This window comes from Ovis canadensis, chromosome 5, assembly GCF_042477335.2.
Source record: "Ovis canadensis isolate MfBH-ARS-UI-01 breed Bighorn chromosome 5, ARS-UI_OviCan_v2, whole genome shotgun sequence".
NCBI classification, from domain to species: Eukaryota; Metazoa; Chordata; class Mammalia; order Artiodactyla; family Bovidae; genus Ovis; species Ovis canadensis.
In genome coordinates this window covers 30,893,190-30,903,834 of record NC_091249.1, presented here as the reverse complement: position 1 = coordinate 30,903,834, position 10,645 = coordinate 30,893,190, and the positions used below count along the sequence as shown (strand labels likewise).

The window sequence follows — 10,645 nt, the reverse complement described above, 5'->3', positions numbered from 1 at the left end:
AAACATATTTGCAGAACTGAAAGATAGCGACATAAGTACTTATGGGTTTGTGCATGTGTGCTCAATCACGTCCGACTCTGCCACCCCATGGACTGTAGCCCCACCAGGCTCCTCTATTCACGGGATTTCCCAGACGAGAATACTGGAGTGGGGTGCTACTGCCTCCAGGGAAACTTCCTGACCCAGGGATTGAACCTGCATCCCCTGCACAGGCAGAGCAGATTCTTCACCACTGAGCCACCTGAGAAGCCCTTTTAACGGGTTCAGCAGGTGGATAAGCCACAGCTGAAGAGAGAACCAGCCAAGTGAAAGACAGAGCTGAAAGAAATCAGCCAGCAGCTCCACGGAGGAGGCTGAGGGGCTGAGGAGAGGGTTAAGTCCTAAGAGGTGTCTACAGGCAGTGGGACGAGAGGCAGCGAGTGTGGGTATGAAGACCCTGAGGATTGTGGAAAATAGACCATGTTTATTGGGGGGAGCGTCACTCCTTGAGGGAGAAATGCATCTTGTCGTTGATCATCTTGCGCTCAGGGTTCAGGCGCTTCAGGATCTGAGCCAGCACATTCACTGTCTGCTCGCTGCTCAGCCCCGTCTTCTTGGTCTGGAACTTCTTCAGCAGGTCCTTGGTGGTCATGGGCTTCCGTGTCAGGTAGCGGCGCACGGCGTCTTCAGTCACTTGAACGTCACTGGAGGTGGGGAGCTGGGTGTCAGCGGGCGTCCTCTGTCCCTGAGCCCCCTGACCCCCACCACCCACCGGCCCCTGCTGTGCTCGCCCACTTACCCACTGCTGGGGGTTGACTTCCCAGACTGGGGCTGAGGAGTGGATTTTCCGGACAAGCTCTGGGGCCCAGCGTCCAGTCGCAGCCGCTTGGCTGCCGGCGTTTCGCTGGTGCGCTTCCCTGTGGGAGGTGGCGGTGGGACTGAGACCAGGTCTGGGAGGCTGGACCACTGGGTAGGGGGGTGGGAGGACAGTGCTGGGATCATGTGTGCAAGGGGCTCAGAGGATGCGGAACAGGAAGACCAGGATGGGGTCAACAGCGGGGTAGGGCGGGCAGGGTGGGATGGTGGGGTACTACTCACCCTGCTCCAGCTTGCTGGCGGCTGCCCGGAGGGTGGAAGAAGTACTGCCTGCCTCAGTGCTGGGTGTGCCTGGCCGGCTGTTACCCCTGGAACTGCCCCCTGATGGCTTCCGCTCCCTTTTGGGGGGCGTCTTCTTTTTCTGTGGAGATCGCAACTGAGCATACATGTCAGGAGAGGGGCCCCCCACCGTCCTCCCTGGCCAGCCCTGCCTCGGCTGGGCCTTACCGCCATGAAGAGTGCCGAGGAGGCTTCACTGTCGATGTCACTCTCCTCCGAGCTGTCGGACTCCTCGCTGCTGTCTGCAAGGGGCCAGAGGAGGGGATGTCAGGACCGGAGACCCCTGAGCCAGCTCTCAGCCCTGTCCCAGATCAGGGCCTCAGAGGGAACAACCCACCTTTCCTCCGCTTCTTCTCCTGCGGCGTGGGCGCCTTCTTCTCCTCCTCCTCCTCCTTGTCCTCCTCAGGTGGCTTTTCCTCCTCACTCTCTTCGCTGCTCTCACTCTGCTCATCCACGCCCTTGGGGCCCTCCTCCTGCTGGGTGGCCTTGGGCTTGCCTTCCAGCTCATCCTGGGAGCTGCTGTAAGACAGAGAGCGGGCAGAGGGTGAGTAAGCACGTCTGCAGGCCGGCCCAGGGTCTCACACCCGCCTCCCGCCTGCCTCACCTGGAACCATCGGACATATAGTCCACCTCCTGGCCCTCGAAGTCCCCGTCATCACTGTCCTCAAAGGCCTCATCATCTGAGCCCTTCTTCTTCTTCTTCTTCCGGCCCCCCTTGCTGGGCAGTGCCTTCTTCTTGGTCTTGGGGGCTCTGCCACCTGGGGAGGGACAGACAAGGTGAGGGGCTCAGATGGGCATGCATCGTGTTGTGTGTATCTAATGATGCCTGGACATCTCAGGGGCTGTGGTGATGCCAGGAACGGCCCTAATTCCTCCAGGAGGCAGAGAGCTGGCCCAGGGTTGTACCAATCACCCACCGCCAAGCAAGCAATCCCAACTTCACACCCCTAGACAACCCCTTTCTCTAACTCACACTCAGGGCCGCCATTGCTGCCCTAAATCACCTGGGCCAGCCAGCCACCGGGCAACCAGAGACCACCCCTTGGCCCAGAGGCTGCTGGCACGACTCAAACTGGCCAGTCTTAAGGCCATTCCCATGGAAATCCCAGGTGAGGCCATGGCCGAGAAAGACCTTCCTGGGGCCTCCTAACCAACCCTGGTGCTTCCCCCAGCGGCCAAGCTCCTGAGGGAACAGGGGTCTGCAAGTAACCAAGCAATCCTTTCAGGGGCATTCACTTTTCTGAGTCATCACACAAGACCTGAATTAATTACAACTGCGGCCCCAGCTGCCCAGGGCTGGCTACATCTGCCTCACCCTCCTCGCCGCTGGCCTCGCTGTCATCCGACGACATCTCCAGGTCGTCCTCCAGGTCGTGGATGCGCAGCTCGCTGGCCTTCTTGCGGCTGCGCTTCTCCTTCTCCTCATCCTCCTCGTCCTGGTCCTGGTCTTTCAGCCGCCGCTGCTGCATGATGCTGAAGTGGTTCAGGACCTTGTTTCTCCTGTGGGGCAGGGGGCAGTGTTACAGCAGGGGCTGGCAGCGGGCCTGGCTCCGGGGACCCCCTCTGGGAGTGGGCCTCATCCACTGGTGCCTCCCTGCACTTCCACCAGGTGTGCCCCGAGGGAGAGCCACTGACACAACTTAGGTGATGAGAGGGACGACCTGCCCCCGCACGTGGGGACACAAGCACGTGGCAGAAAGACCCTGAGAGCACACAGGGAGAGCTGGCCCTCCTTTAGTTCCCTGTCTGCCCACAGTCCCTCAGGAGAAGGTCTCGTGTGATGCTGACACCCTAGCACCGGATCCAACTCCCCACTTCTCCAGTCCCTCTCCCCGCTGTCTCCAGTCCATCTGCCCCCTGGACTGGGTGCTCCTGAGCAGTGGAGAGATCTGGCTTGCTCACCGCTGAGTCCCCAGCTCCCAGCCAGGCACAATGTCGGGGGGTTGCAGCCCTTTTCTAGGCGTGGCCCCATCACTCACCTCTCCCACTCCTCCTCAGCCTCCTCGGCCGTGAGCGTGCGGTGCTTGGCCAGCGGCGTGAAGTTATACCAGTTGTGGACAGGGAAGGCCTCGAAAGCCCCATCAGGGCACTGGGTGAAGATGTAGTAGGAGGTGTTTTCTGTCACGCCGCCCTTCTTTATGCCCTTGAACCTGCAGGGAGTTCAAGGTCACAGTCTGTGTGGGGAAGAAGGACTAGTGCCACCTCCAGACAACACCCCCTGCATCCCTCTCTCCAGGGCCATCTGGGTTCTCCCAGCAAAACCTGAGGCTGGAAGGCTGGCCCACTGACTGCCTGAGCCTGGATTCCCACATCTGGAAAAGGTGGGCTTCCTGCCCTCACAGAGCAGACTTAGGGCTCCTGTGCACTATACATGACATGGTCCTTTCTGGAAGGACCTGTTAGATGGGCCGTAAAGAGCACAGTGCTCTAGTGTCAGACCCCTCTGGATTCCCCTCTGGAATCTTCCTTGAACCACTGCCAGCCCAGCTCCCTCCGGGCCTCCATCCTTCCCCTTTTCTGCCCCACCATGTGCAGGCAGTCTTACAGAGTGCCCCTTCCCCACCTACAGCCTTCAGGCTGCCCTGGGCCCCAGCCTACCCACAGTCCCGCTGTGCCCTGGCACTCTCAGCCCTCTCAGTCCACCCACTCTGCCACAGTCGTGCGCTGTGACAGTCCCTGGGGCTCGATGTTTCACGCCTTCGTGCTCGCTGTTCAACCGGAGTGCCCTTCATTTCCCTTAATCTCTGTCTCCCCCATGGTTCTCAACCCTCAGCTCTGGGCAGTCCTTGGCTGGGCGCAGGAGGACGGCAGGCCGGGATTCCTGCATCCCTAGCACACACTCGAGCAACCCCTTGGCTCATCTTCCCCAAGAAAACCCCTTCATGGGTGGATGAGCTGTCACCCCCAGCTGCAGGACCTAGAAGTTCGGCCAAGGGTACCGGGGAGTGGCGGGAAGGGGCACTTACTTTCGGCCTGATTTACCGTTGACCCGCAGCAGCCACGGCTGGTCCTCCGGCCGGAACTCCTTGAGGACAATGCCGTACTTCTTCCTCCGCGCCTCCTCCCGGAGCTTGCGGTTGAACTCGCTGCCGGCGCCCGACTCCGGCATCTCCTCCTCTTGGTAAATCTTCTTGTTGCTCAGGTCTCGTTCCAGCCGGGCCTGGGAGACGGAAGGCGAGACTTCTCATCAGGCAGCCTGCTCCCCATCCAACAACACCCCTTCCTCCCCGCAGGCTGAGCGGTGGACCCTCTGAGCCAACTTCCTGCTTGGCGAAAAGAGGCTCTGTGAATGTGGGTGAAGGGATCTGTCTAAAGCCCGCTGCAATGTCTGTTTTTGCAGCTTTTTGAAAGTTTGAAGTTATTTCCAAATGAAAAATTAAAAAAAAAGAAAAGAAAAAAAGACACCCCAGAGTCCAATAACTTCTCGTAACCTGTTTGCTGCAAACCCCATCACAGGCTCACCTGGTCCAGAGCCTTCACCTCCGCCCTGTTCTCCCTTCACTTGCCCTCGACCCCACAGTGGACAAATCTCTTTACAGACTGTTTGTAATCCTTTAATAGCCTCTGCTATGGATGAATGTTTGCATGCCTCCAAAATGCATTCTTTTTGGCTGTGATCTCGGACTTCTGGAATCTTAGTTCCCCCACCAGGGATGGAACCTAGGCCCCCAGCAGTGAATGGGCTAGAGTCCTAGCTGGAGTCCTAACCGCTGTATCTACAGGGAATTCTCCCCAAATGCATATAACCTAATTTCCGGTGTGATGGTATTTGGGGGCGGGGCCTCTGATAGATGATGATTAGGTTGTGAGGCTGCAGCCTATTAGGAGTGAGATAAGTGCCCTCTTTAACAAAGGATTCCAGAGTGCTGTGTACCCAGGTGAGAGTACAGTGCAAACGCACCAGCTATGAACCAGGACACCAGATCTGCTGGCGCCCTGATCTTGGACTTCCAGCCTCCAGAACTGTGGGAAATAAATGTCTGTTGTTTACAAACCACCCAGTCTCTGGACTTCTGCTAGAGCAGCCTGCAACTAAAACAGTTTCTAAAGACCGCTCTGGAGTCTCCAACAATAGGGGCTCTGAGTCACCTCTAGGAGGCAGCCCCCTCCTCTCTTGCCCAGATAGATCTCGACCCAGAATGCCCATCAGTGGGCACAAATTTCAGGAGAAAGCCTCCTGCAAGGCCACACATATCTTGTCCTCAGGGGTGCCCAGAGGCTCAGCCTGGGCCTTAGTTATCATTTATCTGCACGTGGGGAGAGGGGAGGATCCTAAGCCTTAGTTACTATCACAACCAAGCAACTATTACATCAAATCCAGGGTCAGGTTTTCTCACACCCTCAGAACTCGGACTTACCTGATTCCAAGTAGTGAGGTTGACTTTATCGGCTGCATTGAAAGCCATGATATTGTATTTTTTGGTGGTATTTCTGGTATGGGCAAAAAGAGGCAGTGCTCAGTTAATCATTCATTAATTCAGTAAACCCTCCCAGGCTCAGTTCTTTGTGCTGGGCAACGCTGGGGACCCATGAAAAAAACCCCAGAGATCAGTTAAGGACAAATATTTCTGGGAACTCAAGATGGGATAATTGGGAACTCAGCCCTGGGCAGCGGGGTGGACAGGCAGGGACTGCCTCCTGAAGGAGGAAAATACTGTAACGGAATTTCGCAGGATCAAAAAGAATCCACCCAGTAGAGTCACTGTTGCCATTCCTGGCTGAGGGAATCCTAGGCAGGCAGGCTGCGTGTTACTGTATATTAATGTACTTATTCATTCACTCTATTAAAAAAACAGTGATGCCCCAGAGGCCTCGGCTCAACCCCAGCCCTGGAAGAATCAGACACTCCTGGAGCCTCGAGATTTTAATTCTTTTCTGGAGGGAAAGGGGGTTGGTAGGGTCAGGGACTTACTTGGGAACTCTGACGACATACTCAGTGACATTCTGGCTGTTGGGGCCCTGAGGGGAGAGAAAGCAGGACAGTGAGTGAGAGGCTACAGAGGCCACCTCCGGGACCGCAGCCGAACCGCCTGGCCGCACACTTACGAGGGCCGCCATGGGCGATGGGCGATTGACCCGGGTCTGATCAGAACCTTTCTTTACGCCTCCCTCCGGGTGCGCGTCCCTCGGAGGCCGCCCTCGAGGTGTCCGGTCTCCGGCCCGGGATACAACCGATCCTGGGGAAAGCTATCCGGAGGCGGCACTGGGTCGGCGATTGGCTTGAGACCGCCTGTGCCAAGTCTGCGCCTGCGCAGCCGCCTAAACCGGAATCGAAATCCTCCCGCAGGCCTAGGGGAAGCAACCTACTCCCAACTGAAGGTAGCGCCTTCTGTATCTAGCGCTCTGGCGGCCCGCAGTTTGTATAGCACGATAATCCCATCAGGCCGATAACCTCATCACGCGGATAACCCAATCAGGTGACGTGGAGACGCCCCCAGTGACATTACATCTCAGGACCGCGGGGTATCTTGGGAAGGAAGGGAGGAAACCCGCCACCCTCGCGGCCTGTCGGGCCATTTGCGCATGCGCTACTTTACTGCGGAAGTGAGTCCGGGGAGGTCGCGTTACCACAGCAACCGAGGCCTCCTTGGCAGCCGACTGCTGCGGCTCTACCTGAGCCTCTTTGGGGTTCATTTCTCCCCACAGCCCCCGGGGGTAGCCCTATCATCTCGCCAAATAATCGGGCCAGGGGCCCATGTGACGTTGAACCGAACCAGGAGAGGTCAGGGCCTGTGTAGGGGATGGAGTGCGCTCACCCCACGGGCCTCAGGCGGGTTGGGTTTGTGCAAGTCCAAACTGCCCCAAATAGGCAGGCCCCTGAGGCCCCAGAAGAAGGGAAACATCGCGGGGGTGGCTGGCTTACTCGGGAGAAGGGAAGGAGGTTATGGAGGGCGGGAGAATGCAGGTAACCCCTCCTCAAGTCCAGGTGTGCACACGCCCTTCCTCCCGGCCCCCTACCTTATTGTAACACAACTTCGCATGCTCAGGGTCAGGTATTCAGTGATCCACGTTAGCACCTGCTGGGCTTCCCTTGTGGCTCAGCTGGTAAGGAATCCACCTGCAATGCGGGAGACCTGGGTTTGATCCTTGGGTTGGAAAGGTCCCCTGGAGAAGTGAAAGGCTACCCACTCCAGTATTCTGGCCTGGAGAATTCCATGGGTCACAAAGAGTCGGACACGACTGACTGACTTTCACTTTTAGCACCTGCTGCGCTGGATTCTGGGAAGTCCGTGGGGAATGTAGGAAGCCAGCACTATAAACTACAGGTCTCCATAGATGTTTCTGATAGTTATGGACATTTATCTATTCCTCACTTGCTACGATTATGTCAGAAACTATGCCAAGTACTAGAAATACAGGGACAAGGAAGACAAACAGATTCTGTGCTCTTGTAGTACATAGTCTGACTGGGGAGACAAACAAGAACAAGTAAACGGGCAGACTCATTACTGATAGTGACCATTACTGGAGGAAATGGAATTCTTTTTGTGGGGTGGTGGGGAATTAGGGTTTTGAGACTGGGAACAATGGGGTGGGAGGCTCTTTAGACAGAGATTAGCTGAAGGGTGAGCTGCAACCTGAAGGGACTGCAGTATGGACTTCCAGCAGGGGTGGGGGTCGGGGAGGAGCAACAGGGAGGTGATGAGTACAAGGGTCTGAAAGGAGGCCACTGGGCTGAAACAGTAAAAAAAGGGGAGGGTGGTATGGGATGAGACTGGAGGGGTGGACAAGTCCCTGTCCGTCTCAGAGCCTCAGTTTCCTCAACTGTAAAAAGGGGTGATTCTTCGAGGAGAGGCTGCACACAAAGGGCCTGACCTGCTTGGGTTCACACCTCACCCACATGACCTATAGCAGTATTAATGGGTGCCATGCCTGGATATATCACTGGGTGTGGACACCCCCCCCACCCCAGATACCACCCTAGGGCAGAAATAGATCTGCCAGCAGACATGTGTCCAGAGTAACCCATTGTAACTGTGGACACAATCCCCTCAGCACCAACTGACCCCTACAGGCACCAACCCCTTTCCCCTGTCCCTCTTCCTCAGGCACGCAGACATCCTCAAGTCCCCCTAATCGTCTTTGTGATGGCCGGTCCAGGCTGTGAAAAGGGACACAGTGCAAATACATGGCAACCAAGTATGGCTTCTGCCACATGGGGCTGGACCAGCTGCTGCAGCAGGAGGCCCAACGGGGCACCCGGTGGGGCCAGAAGATCCATGACCTCATGCTGCAGGGGATCCTGGTGCCAACAGTGAGAGCTCCCAGGCACGGCAGCAGAGGGATGGGGGGGCCCATTGGGAGGGGCTTCCCAGGAGGATGTAGGAGCCGAGGGGCCTCTTGAGGGCAGGGGACACTGGCTGCTGCTTTGTCAACTGAGCCTCTGTGTCCTCAACTGTAAAATGGGAGAGGAGCTGGACCCTCAGCAGAAGGCTGGGGTGTGGGGTGAATGACTTCGTTCCTATAAAGGGCTTGGCAGAGTGCCTGGCCCTTAAAACGCACTTAGTGAACTTTGTTTATTGTTTGTCATTAAGTTGTGTCAGACTCTTTAAGACCCCATGGATTTTATCCTTTCAGGCTCCTCTGTCCTTGGGATTTACCAGGCAACCCACCAGAGTGGGTTGCCATTTCCTCCTCCAGGGGATCTTCATAACCCAGGGATCAAACCTACATTTCCTACATTGGCACTGGGATTCTTTACTGCTGAGCCACCTGGGAAGCTCTCAGTAAACTTAGCTAGTATTTATTCACTTTGTGACCTTGGGCATGTTGTCAGTGGCCCCTTCTGCCCCCAGTTCCTCACAATAAGATGGAGGTCATCCCAGTTCCTCATGATAGTCATGAGCAAAGGAGCCCAACAAGCCTGGCGTGGGGCAGACGCTCCCCACCCCAGCAGACGGTAGCTGAGCCCCAGTCTCAAAAGTGCCCCCAAAGACCCCAGCTCATCAGAGCTGACTCAGGATCCAGGGCACCCACCAAATGTTCCCCCGAATTCACCAGAACTTGCCTAGGTGACCTCGTAAGTGAGGGGCCCCCAGGCACTGAATGCAGCCGCCCCTTCCCTCCCCAGGGAGTCATCCTTGATGTGATCAGCATCCACATGCTGTCCTGCCCAGAGAGCCAGGGCTTCCTCGTTGACAGCTTCCCCCAGGAGCTGAGGCAGGCCAAGGAGTTTGAGTGTTTTGTGAGTGACCCAAGAGGGTATGAAACCAGGCCTCATCCACACCTTGGATGGAGATGCCAGGCTAGAGGAGCTGATGACAGGGAAATGGAGTTTTGTGTTAATTAGGGGATGGTAGGGAGGTGGTTGGAAGTCTCTAGACCCCCAGGTGAGCTCTTCAAGGGTGAGGACAAAGTCATTTTAACATCTTCCTACACAGTCAATCCTTTTCCTGGTGGCTCAGACAGTAAAGAATCTGCCTGCAGGAGACCTGGGTTCAATCCCTGGGGCAGGAAGATTCCTCTGGAGAAGGGAATGGCTACCCACTCCAGTATGTTTGCCTGGAGAATTCCATGGACAGAGGAACCTGACAGGCTACAGTCCATGGGATGGCAGAGTCAGACACGACTGAGTGACTGACACTTGCACTTTCCACATAGTCCCTGGCAACTGGTAGACAAGCTGTTTGCCCACTGAGTGGCAGGTGGGCTTAGCATCACCTCTGGGTCGTAAAGATGGACTGTAGCTCCCCACTTATCCATTTATTCAAACTCCTGTGCCCAAAATAGTTCTTGAGGACAAGCTAAGTCCTCTGGACTTCACCAGACACATGGGACAGGGACCAGCAGTATCTTCCATGCAAAATACAACAGAATTTCTGGTAGCGATAAGTGCAGTGAAGAACAGAAAACAGAATGACATTACGGAGAGGTTGTTGATCAGTCTCTAAGTCATATCCCACTCTTTGCGACCCCAGGGACTGCAGCACACCAGGCAGGAAAAGAGAAACTGTGGCAGGCTAGGGGCCTCCAGGCTTTCCTGGGACTTGCTGGGCTTGCTGAATGCGGTAGAAACGCATTCAGGTGCCAGGCGTGGGGAAGGAATCAGACAAAGGTCGCAGGGGGCTGGCCCCCACCCCCCGCCCCCCCATCCTGCCCTCTGTATGCACCTCTACTGAAGCAGTTTTGTCCGGATCGTTGTGATGAAGGTAAAAGGCAAATAGTGGGTCCCTCTCCAGGCCTGGGAGCTTGAAGGGCAAAGGCCGAGCTAATGAATGACTCTAGCCAGCACCTGGCTTAGGGTAGACGCCCAGTCACTCACGCCAGCTGGATGGTCTCCACAGGTGGTTGAAAAGCATCAGGACAGAGGCTGCAAAACCCCCAGGGCCTCGGGTCCCACGTGATCCACTGACATGTTCAGTTTGGACTATTCACTGTTTCACACATTTTTTTAAAATTCGTGGCCAACCTTCAAAAATCCAGAGATGCCACATGAAAACTCCCGGCTCCTCCTGAAAAAAACGCCTGACTTGGCAACACGGGAGCCTGCTGGTCCCCATGGCAACTGCAG

General features: G+C 56.3%; 1 protein-coding gene across 1 annotated transcript; it reads right to left on the bottom strand.

Moving 5' to 3' along the window:
- Window positions 1-443: 443 nt before the first annotated feature.
- Window positions 444-7,092, bottom strand: GTF2F1 (general transcription factor IIF subunit 1). Its single transcript, XM_069591359.1, has 12 exons — window positions 6,181-7,092; window positions 6,047-6,093; window positions 5,493-5,565; window positions 4,101-4,294; window positions 3,114-3,284; window positions 2,450-2,634; window positions 1,739-1,892; window positions 1,472-1,653; window positions 1,303-1,376; window positions 1,078-1,216; window positions 779-896; window positions 444-683 (listed from the first exon to the last, which is right to left on the bottom strand). The coding sequence occupies exons 1-12, from the start codon at window positions 6,190-6,192 to the stop codon at window positions 479-481; spliced, it is 1,554 nt and encodes a 517-aa protein (XP_069447460.1). The 5' UTR covers window positions 6,193-7,092; the 3' UTR covers window positions 444-478.
- Between the last annotated feature and the right edge of the window lie 3,553 nt (window positions 7,093-10,645).